The 20,885-nt window shown below is 50.7% G+C and overlaps 1 protein-coding gene across 1 annotated transcript in view; it reads right to left on the reverse strand.

Moving 5' to 3' along the window:
* The window catches only part of aqp1a.1 (aquaporin 1a (Colton blood group), tandem duplicate 1), a 31,934-nt gene extending 16,561 nt beyond the window's left edge, over positions 1-15,373 (reverse strand). The window contains exon 1 of the mRNA XM_080213561.1: positions 14,929-15,373. Coding sequence (XP_080069687.1) covers positions 14,929-15,297 — 369 coding nt within the window. The 5' untranslated portion in view covers positions 15,298-15,373. The remainder of the gene's footprint in view (positions 1-14,928) is intronic.
* Positions 15,374-20,885: the final 5,512 nt, after the last annotated feature.

A 20,885-nucleotide genomic window follows, 5' to 3' on the forward strand; every position in this document is an offset into this window, starting at 1 on the left:
AATATCTTCTCCGCCTGCGAGTGAACTTTATACCCTGGGCTTCATCAGTGAAGGATTTTACTCTTGAGCTTATTTGATTCATTGGTGGGACATGGGCATCGCTGGCTGGACCACCATTTGTTGACCATGCCCTAGAGCTGAGTAGCTTACTCAGTCACGATGGCACAGTGGTTAGCACTGCGCCCTCACAGCACCAGGGACCCAGGTTCAATTCCAGCTCCGGGTCACTATCTATGTGGAGTTTGCATGTTCTCCCATGTGTGCGTGGGTTTCCTCCGGATGCTCCGGTTTCCTCCCACATTTCAAAGATGTGCGGGTTAGGTGGACTGGCCATGCTAAATTGCCCCTTTGTGTCAGGGAGATTAGCTGGTGTAAATATGTGAGGTTACGGGATTAGGGCCTGGGTGGGATTGTGCTCGGTGCAGATTCGACGGGCTGAATGGTCTCCTTCTGCACTGTAGGGATTCTATATCTCTATATCTATTTCAGAGGGCAGTTGAGAGTCAACTGCATTGCTCTGGAATCACATGTAGGCCAGACCGGGTAAGGACGGCAGATTTCCTTCCCTAAATGAATAGGTCACTGAGACAGTGGGACGGCGGCGCGGGCTCGTTGGGCCGAAGGGCCTGTTTCCCGTGCTGTGTTGTTCTTTGTTCTATCCACCGGTTCCCCTCTATCTACCACACTAGTCACATCCTCATAAAATCTTTGTTCTTTGTTCTAAAGGACATTAGTGAACCAGATGGGTTTATCCGACAATGGTTTAATGGTCATCAGTAGATTCTTAATTCCAGATTTTTTTAATGAATTCAAATTCCACCATCTGCCGTGGCGGGATTCGAACCCGGGTCCCCAGAACATTAGTTGCATTTCAGGATTAATAGTATAGCAATAATACCACTAGCCCATTGCCTCCTCTACTTTGAAGAATGGACTAGGTTGTTGAAGATCAGGAGAAGGAGTAGGCCGCTCAGCCCATCAAGCCTGCCCTGCCGTTCGGGCACAATCATGGCTGACCTTCCACCTCCACTTCACTTTCCCGCCCTCCCCCCACCCCCCCATAGCCCCTGGAGTCTCTGAAAGACCAGAAGTTCTGGACTGCAGTTCTGACTATTCCCACCAGAGAGAGGATCAACAGGAAGTAAACACAACAACAAAAGGAAAACTAAAGGAGAAGGGTGGCACCCATCGGGAGAACAAAAATCGACTGGGTGTCCAGTGGTGGGGGGGGGGGGGGGGGTGTAGGTAGGGGGGCGGGTGCCGGGGTTCCACATCTCTGTGTGTAGGTCAGCTCCGCCCTTCAGAGCCACAGAAATGTGGCTGACTTTCAACTACCCTCGGGAATGGAGGGCAGATAGGGGTGGGAGAGGTTGTATCCTCACGTCACCTCAGGACTTCACTTTACAGCCAACATAGTCACGGTTGTCATGTGGGGGGTGGGGGGGGGGGGGTGCAGTCAGAGTGAGCACAGCAAGATCCCACAAACATGACTGGGATCCTGAGCAGATCACCAGCATTCGGTGAACATGGTTGAGAGGCAGATATTGCCAGGACACGTGGCAAGATGATCCCCCCCGCTCAACCTTTTCCACCTACCCCTGCCCCGCGCCCCCCCCCCCCCCCATCCCCAAACCTACTACCCCACATTTAGAACATAGAACACTACAGCACAAACAGGCCCTTCGGCCCACAAGTTGCGCCGATCACATCAATACCTACCAATCCATAGACCTATCTATAACCCCAATCCCACTAAATCCCATATACTCATCCAGAAGTCTTTTAAAAGACCCCAGCGAGTTCGCCTCCACCACCACTGACGGCAGCCGATTCCATTCACTCACCACCCTCTGAGTGAAAAACTTACCCCTAACATCACTTCTGAACCTCCCTCCCCAGCACCTTAAACCTGTGTCCTCTCGTAGCGACCATTTCAACCCGGGGAAATACCCTCTGAGAATCCACCCTATCTATTCCTCTCAACATTTTATAAACCTCTATCTGGTCGCCTCTCAACCTTCGTCTCTCCAGGGAAAAGAGTCCCAGCTCCCTCAACCTATCTTCATAAGGCATGCCTCCCAATCCAGGCAACATCCTTGTAAATCTCCCCTGCACCCTCTCAATAGCTTCAAAGCCCACGTCCCAGCAAGCTTTCCGGCAACCTGCAGACCCCGGCAGCAGGTAGGACCTCAGCTGAAAGTGTTCTCTGAGAGACAGGGTCTCTGACAGTGCAGCACTCCCTCAGCGCCGCACTGAAACATCCCTGTGCATGTTGACTCCGCACTTCAGAGCCACAGCAATGTGGTTGACCTTCAGCTACCCTCGGAAATGGAGGGCAGATAGGGATGGGAGAGATTGCACCCTCACGTCACCTCAGGACTTCATCTCCAAACACTTTACAGCCAATGTAAGATTATGTACACAGCGGGACTGGAATCAATAGCTTTCTGACTCTGATTGTTATTTGATTTGTTATTTATGCTTATTTATAGCTTCCTCAATTAATCATAGAATCCCTACAGGGCAGGAGAAGGCCATTCGGCCCATCGAGTCTGCACCGACCACAGTCCCAGCCAGGCCCTATCCCCGTAACCCCGTGTACTTACCCTGCTAACCCCCTGACGTTAAGGGGCAATTTAACATGGCCAATCAACCTAACCTGCACATCTTCGGAGAGGAAAAGAGAGAACCCTGGAGGAAACCCATGCAGACACAGGGAGAATGTGCAAACTCCACACAGTCACCCCAGGCCAGAGTTGAACCCTAATGCTGTGAGACGGCAGTACTAACCACACTGCCACTGTGTCGCCCCGTTGTTGGTTGGATTGGGAGAGACTGCTGCCTCGAGTGGGACTTGGTACAATTATGTCTCTCCCCTCCTCTCTTCCCTACTCTGTTCCCTTCACCCATCACCCTCCTGTTCCCCCACCTTCAGTGAATCAGTTGCTGACGTGCAGTATCTGAGCCTCGGGAGCACTCACGTGAATTTGGACCGGGATCTTCAGGCTAACTGGTGCTAACTTTCACCAGCCTTGGAGGGCACTAACTATGAGGAGAGGTTGGAGAAACTCGGTTTGCTCTCACTGGAACGACAGAGGTTGAGGGGCGGCCTGATAGAGGTTTACAAGATTATGAGGGGCATGGACAGAGTGGATAGTCAGATACTGTTTCCCCAGAGTAGAAAAGTCAAGTACTAGGGGACATGGGGTTAAGGTGTGTGGGGAAAAGTTTGGAGGAGATGTGCGAGACAAGTTTTTTACACAGAGGGTGGTGAATGTCTGGAATGCACTGCCTTGGGAGATAGTGGGAGCAGGTATGATAGCGACATTTAAGGGCAACTCAACAAATATATGAATAGGATGGGAATAAGAACATAAGAACATAAGAACATAAGAAATAGGAGCAGGAGTAGGCCATCTGGCCCTTCGAGCCTGCCCCGCCATTCAATAAGATCATGGCTGATCTGTCGTGGCTCAGTTCCACTTTCCCGCCCTCTCCCCATAACCCTTAATCCCCTCTCTTATCAAAAACCCATCAACCCGCTTCTTAAAAATATTTAGCGAGGCAGCCTCCACCACTTCAACGGGCAGAGAATTCCAGAGATTCACCACCCTTTGAGTGAAGAAGTTCCTCCTCAACTCCGTTCTGAACCGCCCCCCCCTTTATCTTGAGGCTGTGCCCCCTAGTCCTACTGTCTTTTTTGAGCGGGAAGAGTCTTTCCACCTCTATCCTATCCATCCCATTCATCATCTTATACGTCTCAATGAGATCTCCCCTCATTCTTCTAAACTCTAACGAGTACAAGCCTAGTTTATTCAGCCTCTCCTCATAGCTCAACCCCTCAACTCCGGTATCAGCATATGGACTCCGTAAGTGCATATGGTTTTAGTTTAGGCTGGCATCATGATTGGCACAGGCTTGGAGGGGCGGAAGGGTCTGTTCCTGTCTGTACTGTGCTTTGCTCTTGGTCCTTTTTAACTCCCCAGCACAAATCCCTCTGTGATTTGTAATCACAACACTAACTCCTCCATGATCTCACTGAAACTTCCTATCACCCACACAGTCAGTGGCCACCCCTGGGCATTGTTGACCTGGACCTGGCGATAACCAGAGAATCCAGTTCACAGGGCGGCCATTCGGCCCATCAAGTTTTTTATTCATTCGTGGGACATGGCTGTCGCTGTTTGGGCCAGCATTTATTGCCCATCCCTAGTTGCCCGAGGGCAATTGAGAGTAACCACATTGCTGTGGATCTGGAGTCACATGTAGGCCAGACCGGGTAAGGATGGCAGATTTCCTTCCCTGAAGGACATTGGTGAACCTGATGGGTTTTTCCGATAATCAACAATGGTTTCATGGTCATCAGTAGATTCTTAATTCCAGATACCTTTTACTGAATTCAAATTCTACCATCTGCAGTGGTGGGATTCAAACCCTGGTCCCCCAGAACATTAGTTGAGTTTCTGGATTAATAGTCAGGCGATAATACCACTACGCCATCATCTCCCCTTATATAGGATGGGAATGGAAGGAGATGGACTCCGTAAGTGTGTACAGTTTTGGTTTAGGCAGTTATCGCGATCAGCGCAGGCTTGGAGGGCTGAAGGGCCTGTTCCTGGGCTGTACTGTTCTTTCCAAGCAAGGTGTCCATTAGCCATGAGGGAGGGTGCTCTTGCTATAGAGGGAGTACAGTGAAGGTTTACCTGACTGATTCCTGGGATGGCAGGTCTGTCATCTGAGGAGAGACTAAGTCGGTTAGGATTATATTCACTGGAGTTTAGAAGAGTGAGAGGGGATCTCATAGAAACTTATAAAATTCTAACAGGGTTAGACAGGGAAGATTCAGAAAGAATGTCCTCAATGGTGGGGGGAGTACAGAACTAGGGGTCATAGTTTGAGGATAAGGGATAAACCTTTTAGAACTGAGGGTGAGGAGAAATTTCTTCACCCAGAGAGTGGTGAACGTAGCACAGAATGTAGTTGGAGCCAAAATGTTGTCTGATTTGAAGAAGAAATTAGATATAGCTCTTGGGGCTAAAGGGATCGAGGGATATGGGGGGGGGATCAGGATATTGAATTTGATGATCAACCATGATCAAGATGAATGGGGGAGCAGGCTCGATGGGCCAAATGGTCTAGTCCTGCTTCTAGTTTTTATGTTTACACCCTCAGGTGCCTGAAGGGAAAGGGCTGGGGTTACCCCCATCCACCCCTGCTTCACCTTGATATTCATTTGTAAAAACAGCCTGCGACACGTCCTGGAAGTCAGGTTTCTGTAGTAGAAAATCGTGGCCCAACTATACCTGGAGCAATGTGAGACATCACAGAATCCTTACACTGCAGGAGGAGGCCATTCGGCCCATCGAGTCTGCGCCGACCACAATCCCACCCAGCCCCTAGCCCCATAGCCCCACGTTCTTACTCTGCTAGTCCCCCTGACACTCAGGGGCAATTTAGCATGGCCAATGTGCACCTCCGGAGTGTGAGAGGAAACTGGAGCACCCAGAGGAAACCCACACAGACATGGGGAGAATGTACAGACTCCACACACACAGATTCCAAGGCGGGGATGTGAACCCGGGTCCCTGGCGCTGTGAGGCAGCAGTGCTAACCCACTGTGTCACCCTGCTACCTATATGAAAAGACAACACCTTGGGGAGAATGCAGATTCACCAGAAAGATAGCAGAACATCAAGCATTAAACCATAAGCAGCAATTGCACAAACAGGGGCACTAAATGCTGGTATTTATTAGATTTGATCAAAGCTTTCAGGTGAATATGGGAAACAGGTATGGTAAGCACAGAAAACTATTCGTGTTAGCTCAAGCATCTCAGGCTGGGAGGGAGCGTTTAAACAAAATACCTAACCCTTCAGGGGTCACTAGAAAAATAGCTCTAAAAACATGCAAAGCAAAGGGTTGCAGAAGCTTGGAACCCTCATCTGCAAATGGCACTAATGCCAGATCAGAACTGGGTTCGATTCCCAGCTTGGGTGACTGCCCGTGTGATGTTTGCACATTCTCCCCATGTCTGCGTGGGTTTCCTCCGGGTGCTCCGCTTTCCTCCCACAGTCCAAAGATGTGCAGGTTAAGTGGATTGGCCATGCTAAGTTGTTCCTTAGTGTCCCAAAGATGTGTGGGTTAGGTGGATTGGCCATGCTAAATTGTCCCTTACTGTCCAAAGATGTGCAAGTTAGGTGGATTGGCCATGCTAAATTGCCCCTTAGTGTCCAAAGATGTGCAGGTTAGGTGGATTGGCTATGCTAAATTGCACCTTAGTGTCCAAAGATGTGCAGGTTAGGTGGATTGCCCATGCTAAATTCCCCTTAGTGTTCAAAGATGCGCAGGTTAGGTGGATTGGCCATGCTAAATTGTCCCTTACGGTCCAAAGATGTGCAGGTTAGGTGGATTGGCCATGCTAAATTGCCCCTTACTGTCCAAAGATGTGCAGGTTAGGTAGATTGGCCATGCTAAATTGCCCCTTAGTGTCCAAAGATGCCAAGGTTAGGTGGATTGGCCATGCTAAATTGCCCCTTAGTGTCCAAAGATGCCAAGGTTAGGTGGATTGGCCATGCTAAATTGCCCCTTAGTGTCCAAAGATGTGCAGGTTAGGTGGATTGGCCATGCTAAATTGCCCCTTACTGTCCAAAGATGTGTGGGTTAGGTGGATTGGCCATGCTAAATTGCCCCTTAGTGTCCAAAGATGCCAAGGTTAGGTGGATTGGCCATGCTAAATTGCCCCTTAGTGTCCAAAGATGCCAAGGTTAGGTGGATTGGCCATGCTAAATTGTCCCTTACTGTCCAAAGATGTGTAGCTTAGGTGGATTGGCCATGCTAAATTGCCCCTTAGTGTCCAAAGATGTGTAGGTTAGGTGGATTGGCCATGCTAAATTGTCCCTTACTGTCCAAAGATGTGTAGCTTAGGTGGATTGGCCATGCTAAATTGCCCCTTAGTGTCCAAAGATGTGCAGGTTAGGTGGATTGGCCCTGCTAAATTGCCCCTTAGTGTCCAAAGATGTGCAGGTTAGGTGGATTGGCCATGCTAAATTGTCCCTTAGTGTCCAAAGATGCGCAGTTTAGGTGGATTGGCCATGCTAAATTGCCCCTTAGTGTCCAAAGATGTGCAGGTTAGGTGGATTGGCCATGCTAAATTGTCCCTTAGTGTCCAAAGATGCGCAGTTTAGGTGGATTGGCCATGCTAAATTGCCCCTTAGTGTCCAAAGATGTGTAGGTTAGGTGGATTGGCCATGCTAAATTGTCCCTTACTGTCCAAAGATGTGTAGCTTAGGTGGATTGGCCCTGCTAAATTGCCCCTTAGTGTCCAAAGATGTGCAGGTTAGGTGGATTGGCCCTGCTAAATTGCCCCTTAGTGTCCAAAGATGTGCAGGTTAGGTGGATTGGCCATGCTAAATTGTCCCTTAGTGTCCAAAGATGCGCAGTTTAGGTGGATTGGCCATGCTAAATTGCCCCTTAGTGTCCAAAGATGTGCAGGTTAGGTGGATTGGCCATGCTAAATTGCCCCTTAGTGTCCAAAGATGTGCAGGTTAGGTGGATTGGCCATGCTAAATTGCCCCTTAGTGTCCAAAGATGCGCAGGTTAGGTGGATTGGCCCTGCTAAATTGCCCCTTAGTGTCCAAAGATGTGCAGGTTAGGTGGATTGGCCATGCTAAATTGCCCCTTAGTGTCCAAAGATGCCAAGGTTAGGTGGATTGGCCCTGCTAAATTGCCCCTTAGTGTCCAAAGATGTGCAGGTTAGGTGGATTGGCCATGCTAAATTGCCCCTTAGTGTCCAAAGATGTGCAGGTTAGGTGGATTGGCCATGCTAAATTGCCCCTTAGTGTCCAAAGATGCGCAGGTTAGGTGGATTGGCCATGCTAAATTGCCCCTTAGTGTCCAAAGATGTGCAGTTTAGGTGGATTGGCCTTGCTAGATGTGTGAGGTTATGGGGATAGGGCAGGGAAGAGGGATTGGGTAAGATACTAGGTCAGAGAGTCAGCGCAGAATCGATGGGCTGAATGGCCTCTTCTGCACTGTAGGGATTCTATGTTTCTCTGCTTCTATGAAAAGTATTTGGGGGAAGGGGCAAAAGTGGTGTATGCGGAGTTAGTTGCAGAGCAGCCATTAGCCCATTGACTATCGGAACGGATTCAGGATAGGTAGCAGGTGAAGTTCCATGTGGAGAAGTGTGAGGTGATGCATTTTGGTAGGAAAAACATGGAGAGACAAGATAAAATAAAAATTCTAAAAGAGCTGCAGTAGCAGAGGGAGCTGGGTGTATATGTGCAGATCATTGAAGGTGGTGGGACAGGCAGAGAGAGCAATTAATAAAGTGTTTGGTATTCTGGACTTTATTAATAGATATGATGTAGAGATGCTGGCATTGAACATAAGAACATAAGAACATAAGAAATAGGAGCAGGAGTAGGCCATCTAGCCCTTCGAGCCTGCCCCGCCATTCAATAAGATCATGGCTGATCTGTTGTGGCTCAGTTCCACTTTCCCGCCCTCTCCCCATAACCCTTAATCCCCTCGCTTATCAAAACCCCATCAACCCGCTTCTTAAAAATATTTAGCGAGGCAGCCTCCACCACCTCAACGGGCAGAGAATTCCAGAGATTCACCACCCTTTGAGTGAAGAAGTTCCTCCTCAACTCCGTTCTAAACCGCCTCCCCTTTATCTTGAGGCTGTGCCCCCTAGTCCTACTGTCTTTTTTGAGCGGGAAGAGTCTCTCCACCTCTATCCTATCCATCCCATTCATCATCTTATACGTCTCAATGAGATCTCCCCTCATTCTTCTAAACTCTAACGAGTACAAGCCTAGTTTATTCAGCCTCTCCTCATAGCTCAATCCCCTCAACTCCGGTATCAGCCTAGTAAACCTCCTCTGCACTCCCTCCAGGGCCAAAATATCCTTGCGCAGGTGCGGCGCCCAAAACTGCACACAGTACTCCAGCTGCGGCCTCACCAATGCCCTATACAGCTGCAGCAAGACCTCCCTACTTTTATATTCAATCCCCCTCGCTATGAAGGCCAGCATCCCATTTGCCTTCCTGACCACCTGCTGCACCTGCAAGCTGGGTTTTTGCGACTCATGCACAAGGACCCCGAGGTCCCTCTGCACCGTCGCCTGCTGCAGTTTTTCGCCACGTAAGTAATAGTCCTTCCTACCATTCTTCCTACCAAAGTGGACCACCTCACACTTGCCAACATTAAATTCCATTTGCCATTTCCTGGCCCATTCGCCCAGCCTATCTAGATCCTTCTGCAGACTCTCCACACCCTCCGCACAATTTGCCGTTCCCCCAATCTTGGTGTCATCAGCAAATTTCAACACCCTGCACTCGGTTCCCTCCTCCAGATCATCTATATAAATGGTAAATAGCTGAGGCCCCAGCACCGACCCCTGGACTGGGGTAAACACAGTAAGGAGTCTCACAACACCAGGTTAAAGTCCAACAGGTTTATTTGATAGTAATCCCACAAGCTTTTGGCAACAGTGTTCCTTCGTCAGGTGTAGAAGGTTCTCATGCACTTCCACCATGAACCTCCCACTCACCAGGCGAAGGAACACTGCTTCCGAAAGCTTGTGTGATTACTCTCAAATAAACTGGTTGGACTCTGACCTGGTGTCGGGAGACTTCTTACTTTATTAATAGAGGCAGAGAGTACAACAGCAAGGAGGTTATGCCGAATTTATACAGGACACTGGTTAGACCTCAGCTGGAATACTGTGTACAGATCTGGGTGCCACACTACAAGGAAGATGTGAACAGATTGGAGAGAGTGCGGGAGAGGGTGACAGGAATGGTTCCAGGGATGGGAAACGTCAGCGATGAGGTTAGATTGGAAAGGGTTGGGATTGTTCTCCTCGAAGAGATGAAGGCTAAGAGGAGATTTGATCGAGATGTTCAAAATTATGAGGGGGCTGGACAGAGTGGACAGGGAGAAACTGTTCCCACTCGTAAAAGGATTGAGAACGAGAGGGAATGAAAGTGATTTTCAAAAGAAGCAAATGTGATGTGAGAAAGACCAGCGAGTGGTGGGGTCTGGAGTGTGCTGCCTGGAAGTGTGGAGGAGGCAGCTTCCATCAAGGCATTCAGGAGGGTGTTAGATGATTACTTGAATAGAAACCATGTGAACAGATACGGGGAAAGGGCAGGGGAATGGGGGAAAGGGCAGGGGAATGGGGGAAAGGGCAGGGGAATGGGGGAAAGGGCAGGGGAATGGGGAAAAGGACAGGGAAATGGGGGAAAGGGCAGGGGAATGGGGGAAAGGGCAGGGGAATGGGGGAAAGGGCAGGGGAATGGGGGAAAGGGCAGGGGAATGGGGAAAAGGGCAGGGGAATGGGGGAAAGGGCAGGGGAATGGGGGAAAGGGCAGGGGAATGGGGAAAAGGGCAGGGGAATGGGGATAAGGGCAGGGGAATGGGGGAAAGGACAGGGGAATGGGGGAAAGGGCGGGGGAATGGGCAGGAGAATGGGGGAAAGGACAGGGGAATGGGGGAAAGGGCAGGGGAATGGGGGAAAGGGCAGGGGAATGGGGGAAAGGGCAGGGCAATGGGGGAAAGGGCAGGGGAATGGGGAAAAGGCAGGGGAATGGGGGAAAGGGCAGGGGAATGGGGGAAAGGGCGGGGGAATGGGGGAAAGGGGAGGGGAATGGGGGAAAGGGCGGGGGGAATGGGGGAAAGGGCAGGAGAATGGGGGAAAGGGCGGGGGGAATGGGGGAAAGGGCAGGGGGAATGGGGATAAGGGCAGGGGAATGGGGGAAAGGGCAGGAGAATGGGGATAAGGGCAGGGGAATGGGGAAAAGGGCAGGGGAATGGGGGAAAGGGCAGGGGAATGGGGGAAAGGGCGGGGGAATGGGCAGGAGAATGGGGGAAAGGGCAGGGGAATGGGGATAAGGGCAGGGGAATGGGGGAAAGGGCAGGGGAATGGGGGAAAGGGCAGGGGAATGGGGGAAAGGGCAGGGCAATGGGGGAAAGGGCAGGGGAATGGGGAAAAGGCAGGGGAATGGGGGAAAGGGCAGGGGAATGGGGGAAAGGGCAGGGGAATGGGGGAAAGGGCAGGGCAATGGGGGAAAGGGCAGGGGAATGGGGAAAAGGCAGGGGAATGGGGGAAAGGGCAGGGGAATGGGGGAAAGGGCGGGGGAATGGGGGAAAGGGCAGGGGAATGGGGGAAAGGGGAGGGGAATGGGGGAAAGGGCGGGGGGAATGGGGGAAAGGGCAGGAGAATGGGGGAAAGGGCGGGGGGAATGGGGGAAAGGGCAGGGGGAATGGGGGAAAGGGCAGGGGAATGGGGATAAGGGCAGGGGAATGGGGGAAAGGACAGGGGAATGGGGATAAGGGCAGGGGAATGGGGATAAGGGCAGGGGAATGGGGGAAAGGGCAGGGGAATGGGGATAAGGGCAGGGGAATGGGGGAAAGGGCAGGGGAATGGGGATAAGGGCAGGGGAATGGGGATAAGGGCAGGGGAATGGGGGAAAGGACAGGGGAATGGGGATAAGGGCAGGGGAATGGGGATAAGGGCAGGGGAATGGGGGAAAGGACAGGGGAATGGGGATAAGGGCAGGGGAATGGGGATAAGGGCAGGGGAATGGGGGAAAGGACAGGGGAATGGGGATAAGGGCAGGGGAATGGCACTAAACCAGGATGCACGTTTGGAGTACCGGTACAGACACAATGGGCCGAATGGCCGCCTCTGTGACTGACCCGGGCTAAATGTCCCTATGTTCCAGGTATGACGGGTGGATCTGTCTGGCTGACAGCACTAGGACCTTGAGGAGAATGGACAATTGGAGAAACGATCAGAGGTCAATCCAAAAATGAGATAAGGGAACAGCCGAGTGTCCTGCCCGCAGATCCATTCTGTACTGTATTCCCATCTCTGTGTGCTGTGTGTGAGGGCTGTTGTGATGATACAAGCTCTGAGCAATGACTCACTCAGGGGACACTGACCGCACCGACACAGTCATTGGGAGGGGACTGGTCTCAGTAATTTCCCAATATACATAAACACATACACACACACAAAATGTATATATACACACAAAATATACATATACTCAGAAAATATACAAATACTAACATATACACACAAAATATACAAATACCCGCAAATAAACACATACACAAACTATACGTATACAAACACAAAATATAGAAATGCTAACGCATGCACATACGATATACAAATACTAAAACACACACACACAATGTACAAATACTAACATACACACACAAAATATACAAATACTGGCATAAATAAACACATGCAACATATACATATACTCATAGACACACACTATATACAAATACTAATATAAATTAATTCACGAACACAAAATATATAACTACTAAGATACGCCCAAAAAATATACAAATGTTAACACGCACACGCACGCTTCGGAAAATGACGGGAGTATCGAAATCCCGAGCACTTTTAAATTGTCTTCAAAGTTTTTGGGAGAGAGATTCGGTGAAAATCTCAAAGGTTCAGTGACGGTTGTGTCTGAATCAATCGAGTGTGAATATTACACACAATCCCAAGGGTTCAAGCGAGGGAATAGCCCGGGTCTGAATGATCTATATCCTTTTTAATAGTTAGGTGGGTCTGAGGTGATTTGATTTTCAGGGCGCCTCGGGACAAACAGCTTGTGATCATATCTGATGATTAATTTGAAGAAGCTTATTTATTTTCCTATAGATAAAGAACAGTTAAACCTGAGTGATAACATAGACAGGCCAATTTAAACTATTTGCACAGATAAACTTCACAAATAAGCATGGATTGTTTAGATAAACACTGCACAGGTACAGAGCTTTTAACCAGGGAAAAAGATATCCCAGATCATGAAATATTAAACCCATGCTGAGGTTAAGGGCTGTTCGCTAACTCGTAGATAGTGGTGGCTGAATACTGAATGACGTTTAACTTCGGCGCTTTATGTATTTCACTTCGGGCGGCTTTTCCCTAACATCTATACAAAACTAATACATGCTAAATTAACGAATAAAGCTCCATCTCACCCACAGACCGTAAAAGCACTGTGTGTTTGCAATCAAGAGGCTTAAGCTCGCAGTTACAAATCGCTTATCAGAGGAGGAGATTGACAAAGCTCTGGTGCAAGGGGACAGGAGCAGGTGCAGAATGGGCCGAATGGTCTCCAGAATGGTTATCCAGCCCCATTCTGCCAACTGATGTTGCAAGCGGTACTGACAACTAGATAAGACCACAGCTCCTTGACACACTGCTGTTACACACTCTTAGATTTATATATTATATATATATATGTGTGTGTGTGTATGTATAGAGAGAGGGAGTATGCATTTGCTCATACAACGTTTGCAAAAACTTTGAGTCTTTTGCTAGTTATCGATGTGATCTATTTAAAAGGCTCACTCTTCATCCTATCCACCCTTCAAATCTGATCAAACAGCTACAATGATAATCCCTCAGTGACAAATCTCCTCCTTAGACCCCCTTCCTGGGTGTGAGACTAACTGGGGTTCTCAGTGGGGTCCACAGGTTGAAGGGATGCACAGTGACTTCAGAGGTGTTTGTTTTTTTTTTAACTTATGACTTGCACACTTTATAAATACTGCACTCATTGACAGCCCAACACAGCACCTTAAATACACCGTCCACCCAGCGCCTTCATAACACCACCACAGCACCTAAAATACACCCCACTCAATCCCCAGCAGCTTAAATACACCCCACCCAATCCCCAATACATTAATGACTCCCCCATCCAATCCCCAACACCCTAATGACTCCCCCACCCAATTCCCAACACCCTAATGACTCCCCCACCCAATCCCCAACACCCTAATGACCTCCCACCCAATCCCCAGCACACTAATGACCCCCCCACCCAATCCCCAACACTCTAATGACCCCCCACCCAATCCCCAGCACTCTAATGACACCTCCACCCAATCCCCAGCACACTAATGACCCCCCCACCCAATCCCCAACACTCTAATGACCCCCCCACCCAATCCCCAACACTCTAATGACCCCCCACCCAATCCCCAGCACTCTAATGACCCCCCACCCAATCCCCAGCACCCTAATGACACCTCCACCCAATCCCCAGCACTCTAATGACCCCCCCACCCAATCCCCAGCACCCTAATGACCCCCCCACCCAATCCCCAACACTCTAATGACCCCCCCACCCAATCCCCAGCACCCTAATGACCCCCCCACCCAATCCCCAGCACTCTAATGACCCCCCCACTCAATCCCCAGCACCCTAATGACACCTCCACCCAATCCCCAGCACACTAATGACCCCCCCCACCCAATCCCCAACACTCTAATGACCCCCCTCACCCAATCCTCAACACCTTAATGACCCCCACCCAATCCCCATCACTCTAATGGCACCCCCACCCAATCCCCAGCACCCTAATGACACCCCCACCCAATCCCCATCACTCTAATGACACCCCCACCCAATCCCCAGCACCCTAATGACCCCCCTCACCCAATCCTCAACACCTTAATGACCCCCACCCAATCCCCAGCACGCTAATGACCCCCCCACCCAATCCCCAACACCCTAACGACCCCCCCACCCTATCCCCAACACCCTAATGACACCCCCACCCTATCCCCAACACCCTAATGACACCCCCACCCAATTCCCAGCACCCTGAACCCCTCCACCCAATCCCCAGCACCCTGAACCCCTCCACCCAATCCCCAGCACCCTGAACCCCTCCACCCAATCCCCAGCACACTAATGACACCCCCACCCAATCCCCAACACCCTAATGACACCTCCACCCAATCCCCAGCACCCTGAACCCCTCCACCCAATCCCCAGCACACTAATGACACCCCCACCCCCAGTACCCTGATGTCTGCCCTTCCTGGGGGGGGTGGAGGTGGGGTTAGGAGGTGGGGTGGGTGGGTTACTCACAGCGTTGACTCCCAGGGTGCCGTTCCTGGATTTGGGGGTGATTCCCAGCAGGATGGCGCTAGCAGCCAGCGCTCCCAGCAGCTGGGAGATCATGTAGACCATGGCCCGGAGCAGGCTGATCCGGCAGCCCAGCAGCAGCCCCAGGGTGACGGCGGGGTTGAGGTGCGCCCCGCTGATGTGGCCCACGCACTGGGCGAGGGTGGCGATGGAGAGCCCGAAGGTCAGGGCGATCTGCACCACGTCCGCGGGGACTCGGCTGGGTGTCCACTTGGTGGCCGAGCCGATGCTGAGGAAGATGAAGACGGTCATGCCCAGGAATTCAGCCAGGGCAGCTCTCCAGAAAGATTTACACTGCACCTCCCTGACCATGCTGTAATCTCTGTGTGTGTGTGAGTGTGAGTGTGTGTGTGCCTGGGTGAAAGACCTGCAGCGAGTGGAGAGAGGGACAAGTCAGGTTAGCAGAGAGTGCAAACTTCCAAAGTTTTTATACTGGAGTTCCCCTTTGTCAGTGGAGTGGGTGGGAGAAGGAGGTGCTTTCAAAATGCTGCCCTGCAATGTTAAACCTTCCAGCCCCTGACTCTGACAGCTGCTGTTTGGAAAGGGGAGAGATTTATTAACTAGTTGGGGGGGGGGAGGGTGGAGGGGAGGTTTCCACAGCAACTTCGTTGCAGTGTTAATGTAAGCTCACTTGTGACACTAATAATTAAACTTTAACTTCTCCCGGTGTCTGCGTGGGTTTCCTCCGGGTGCTCCGGTTTCCTCCCGCAGTCCGAAAGAGGTGCTGGTTAGGGTGCATTGACCCAAACAGGTGCCAGAGTTGTGTGGGGAATTTCACAGTAACTTCATTGCAGCGTCAATGTAAGCCTTTCCGACTTGGATCACTGTCTGTGTGGAATCTCCCCGTGTCTGCGTGGGTTTCCTCCGGGTGCTGCGGTTTCCTCCCGCAGTCCGAAAGAGGTGCTGGTTAGGGTGCATTGGCCCGAACGGGCATTGGAGTGTGTGGGGAATTTCACAGTAACTTCATTGCAGTGTTAATGTAAGCCTTTCCAGCTTGGATCACTGTCTGTGTGGAATCTCCCCGTGTCTGCGTGGGTTTCCTCCGGGTGCTGCGGTTTCCTCCCACTGTCCAAAAGACGTGCTGGTTAGGTGGACTGGCCGTGCTAAATTCTCCCTCAGTGTACCCGAACAGGCACCAGAGTATGGCAACCAGGGGATTTTCACAGTAACTTCATTGCAGTGTTAATGTAAGCCTACTGTGATACTAATAAATAAACTTGATTGTATTGTTCTCACCTTATCGCCTCCTGCCTTTCATCTTGACTTTAAACCACCCCCACCCCCCCAACCAACACATAATCTTGGTCATCAACTGTGGGATCTTGGGGGAAAAGATCTATTCATAGAATCCGTGCAATGGTTAGCACTGCTGCCTCACAGTGCCAGTGACCTGGGTTCAATTCCTGGCTTGGGTCACTGTCTGTGTGGAGTCTGCACATTCTCCCCGTGTCTGCGTGGGTTTCCTCCGGGTGCTCCGGTTTCCTCCCACAGTCCAAAGACGCGCTGGTTAGGTGCATTGGCCGTGCTAAATTCTCCCTCAGCGTACCCAAACAGGCACCAGAGTGTGGCAACTAGGGGAATTTCACAGTAACTTCAATGCAGTGTTAATGTAAGCATACTTGTGACATGAATAAATAAACTTTAACTTTATTATTCCTACCTCCTCCCTTCCTGCCTCCTATCTTCACTGATTTGATTTGATTTATTATTGTCACATGTATTAGTATACAGTGAAAAGTATTGTTTCTTTTGTGCTATACGAAGTATACTGTTCATAGAGAAGGAAACGAGAGTGCAGAATGAAGTGTTACAGTCATAGCTAGGGTGTAGAGAAAAATCAATTTAATGCAAGATAGATCGATTCAAAAGTCTGACAGCAGCAGGTTCTGTTGTCAGACCCTCACCCGCTCCAATTCTGGTGCGGCAGTAAAATTCTCGTGTATCTGTTGGTCAGAAGGGGAGTTAAAGTCAAATCTGTCATAGACTTCAGGAATCGTAGAGGAGAACATGCCCCTGTCTACATCAATGGGGACAAAGTAGAAAGGGTAGAGAGCTTCAAGTTTTTAGATGTTCAGATCACTGACAACCTGTCCTGGTCCATCCACGCTGACACTATTGTTAAGAAAGCCCACCAATGCCTCTACTTTCTCAGGAGACTAAGGAAATTTGGCATGTCAAGCTGTTCTTGAGTCGTTTGGTACTTGACCTCGAAAGAAGAAGGTGGAAGAGAGAATGTCCGGGGTGCCTGGGATCCTTAATTATACTGGCTGCTTTGCTGAGGCAGCGGGAAGTGCAGACAGAGTCAATGGATGGGAGGTTGGTTTGTGTGATGAACTGGGCTACATTCATGACCTTTGTAGTTCCTCGTGGTCTTGGGCAGAGCAGGAGCCCATACCAAGCTGTGATACAACCAGAAAGAATGCTTTCTATGGTGCGTCTGTAAAAGCTGATGAGAATCATAGCTGACATGCCAAATTTCCTTAGTCTCCTGAGAAAGTAGAGGCATAGGTGGGCTTTCTTAACAATAGTGTCAGCGTGGATGCACCAGGACAGGTTGTCAGTGATCTGAACATCTAAAAACTTGAAGCTCTCTACCCTTTCTACTTTGTCCCCATTGATGTAGACAGGGGCATGTTCTCCTCTACGATTCCTGAAGTCTATGACAGATTTGACTTTAACTCCCCTTCTGACCAACAGATACACGAGAATTTTACTGCCGCACCAGAATTGGAGCGGGTGAGGGTCTGACAACAGAAACCCCTGTTGCACTTGGGCAGGAATTTCCACTCTCGCTCAAGCGAGGTCATAAAATCCCATCCATAATCTTGGTCATTAGCTTTGCTATTTGGGAGGGTGTAAAGATTTATTCATAGAATCCCTACAGTGGTTAGCACTGCTGCCTCACAATGCTGGGGACCATTCTAATAACACATTAATAATAACACATTCTCCCTGTGTCTGCGTGGGTTTCCTCTGGGTCCTCCGGTTTCCTCCCACAGTCCAAAGATGTGCTGGTTAGGTGGATTGGCCATGCTAAATTCTCCCTCCATGTACCTGAGCAGGCACCCGAGTGGGGCAGCGGGACTCCGAAAATTTCACAGTAACTTCACTGCAGTGTTAATGTAAGCCTTACTTGTGACACTAATAAATTAACTTTAACTTTATTATTCCCACCTCCTCCCTTCCTGCCTCCTATCTTAACTTTAACCCCCTTCTAACCAACAGATACGCCGGAACTCTTCCACCGCACCCACAATGGAATTGGTGCAGGCGTGGGTCTGACTATGGAAATCTCTGTTGACTTCAGGCAGAGATTTCATGTTTTGCCTGAGCGAGGCTGTAAAATCCCACCCATAATCAGGGTCATCAGCTGTTTGTGGGATCTTGCTACTTAGGGTGGGGCTAAAGATTTATTCGTAGAATTCCGACAATGGTTGGCACTGCTGTCTCACAGCGCCAGGGATCGTGCTGACTGAGGTCTAACCAGCGAGCGGGGCAAACTGGGGAGAGGGTCTGCACTATGTGGGGGGTGGGGGGGCAGGGGAGGATTGGCACTGTGGCGGGGGGGGGGGGGGGGGGGAGCTGGAGATATGATGGTCCACGAAGTGGGCGGGGGGTGGTAAAGACTGGCCCAGAATGGTCAGGGGACTGCGATCGGGCGTGGAGGTGGGGGAGGGGGGGGGGCCTTCTTCCTCGCTGCCTAGGGATCGATGGGGCAGGAGGGAGGCCTGTGATCGGGACGGGTGACAGTTCGGGGCCACTGCGCATGTGCAGAGTCTCGCTGGCTTCAGTCCCCCCCACCCCTGGGGCAGGAATAGGCCCTGCCCTCTGAAATTCAATGATATTCATTGGCAGCCTCTGCAATGCGCAGAGTGTGGGAGCTTCTAGTCTCATCTCCCACCGAGAAAGCAGTGTGGATTACTCCAGTTTTCACGCAAATTCAACAATATTTTAGGGAGATTTCCACCCAGTTTTCTTTATCCTTTCGCAAAATGTAGCCAGGCCAGCATTGATTGACCAAGCGTAATTGCCCCTGGAGAAAGTGATGGTGAGGAGGTAGTGAAGACATGGAAATGCTACACCCAGAACATTACCTTAACTCAAACTGTTTCAGTTTATTTATTAGTGTTGTTTATTTATTAGGCTTACATTAACACGGCAATGAATTTACTGTGAAAATCCCCTCGTCGCCACACTCCGGCACCTGTTCGGGTACACTGAGGGAGAATTTAGCACGGCCAATGCACCCTAACCAGCACGTCTTTCGGACTGTGGGAGGAAACTGGAGCACCCGGAGGAAACCCACACAGACACGGGGAGAATGTGCAGTCTCCGCACAGACAGCGACCCAAGACGGGAATCGAACGCAGGTCCCTGGCAGCAGTGCCAACCACTGTGCCACCATGCTGCCCCTAAAAATTGTGAATTGAGTACAAGTGAAAACTAAAGAAGACGTATATATTGTACATTTTTTTTCGTTCAAGAATTTGGGTGTCACTGGCAAGGCCAACATTTGTTGCCCCCATGCCTAGTTGCCCTCGAACTGAGTGTCTTGCAGGGCCATTCCAGAGGGCAGCTGAGAGTCAACCACATTGCTGTGGCTCTGGAATCACATGTAGGCCAGACCGGGTAAGGATGGCAGATTTCCGTCCCTAAAGGGACTTTAGTGAACCAGATGGATTTTTCCAATAATCGACAATAGTTTCAGGGTTACTGCCCAGGTGAGACCCTCTCCCCCCTAGGCAGGGGCAGACTTTTGGCGGGGGGGTCCCCTCACACTCCCTCTTTGCGAGGACCCCCACAAAGTCATGCCCTGCCCCTTGGTGATGTGGCAGCCCACCCGCCAGTGAGGGTCTCACCCTCGCTTGCCCAGCGTTCCTCCGCTTTGGCCTCTGTTCCCCGAAAACCAAGCAAACCCAGAACTACCAGCCTCTGGTGGGTGGTCCCACAGGCATCTCGAGAGGTATGGGGGGCCCCCCCCCCCGTTGGCTACCTCTGCTCCTGGGGGCTGTACTTACCTGGGTCCCTCCAGCAGCTTCTGTTCACCAGGTGCACGGTGTGGGGGGGACCCGGGCTGATTCATGTTGGTGTGTCCTCACAGGACATAATCAGGCATCAACACCTGATACGCACATTCAGTTAGAGTTAATGGGATCCTCACCGCGTCATTGGTGTGGGAGGAGTGGGGACGGGGCAGGAGAATCAAGTGGGAAATTCCACAACACATTAGTGGGTTTCTTGCTCAATTCAGTGCCTCCCCCCCGGACACCATTCCCGTCCCCCGAAAACAGGGGTGGAAAATCCCCCCCCCCTGCCCCCCACTAGCCCCCCCAACCCCCCCGCACCCCCCCCACCCCCCCCCCCCACTGTCCACATGGACTGTTTAAAAACTTTTAACAATGTTTTGTAAAAGAGACATAGAAGCGTAGAAGATAGGAGCGGGAGGAGGCCATTCGGCCCTTCGAGGCTGCTCCCCCATTCATTACGGGTTCGATTCCCGGCTCAGGTCACTGTCTGCATGGAGTTTGCACATTCTCCCCGTGTCTGCGTGGGTGTCCCTCCGGGTGCTCCGGTTTCCTCCCACAGTCCAAAGATGTGTGGATTAGGTTGATTGGCCGTGCTAAGAAATTGCCCCTTAGTGTCCAGGGATGTGTAGGTTAGAGGGGATTAGTGGGTAAATGTGTAGGGATACGGGGGGGTAGGGCCTGGGTGGGATTGTGGTCGGTGCAGACTCGATGGGCCGAAGGGCCTCTTTCTGCACTGTAGGGTTCTACGATTCTATGATTACGATCATGGCTGATCATCCAACTCAACAGCCTAATCCTGCTTTCTCCCCATAACCTTTGATCCCATTCACCCCAAGTGTTAATAGCAGCAGTGAAGGTATGTCACATGTGACA

This window comes from Carcharhinus amblyrhynchos, chromosome 2, assembly GCF_965287045.1.
Source record: "Carcharhinus amblyrhynchos chromosome 2, sCarAmb.v2.hapA, whole genome shotgun sequence".
NCBI lineage: Eukaryota > Metazoa > Chordata > Chondrichthyes > Carcharhiniformes > Carcharhinidae > Carcharhinus > Carcharhinus amblyrhynchos.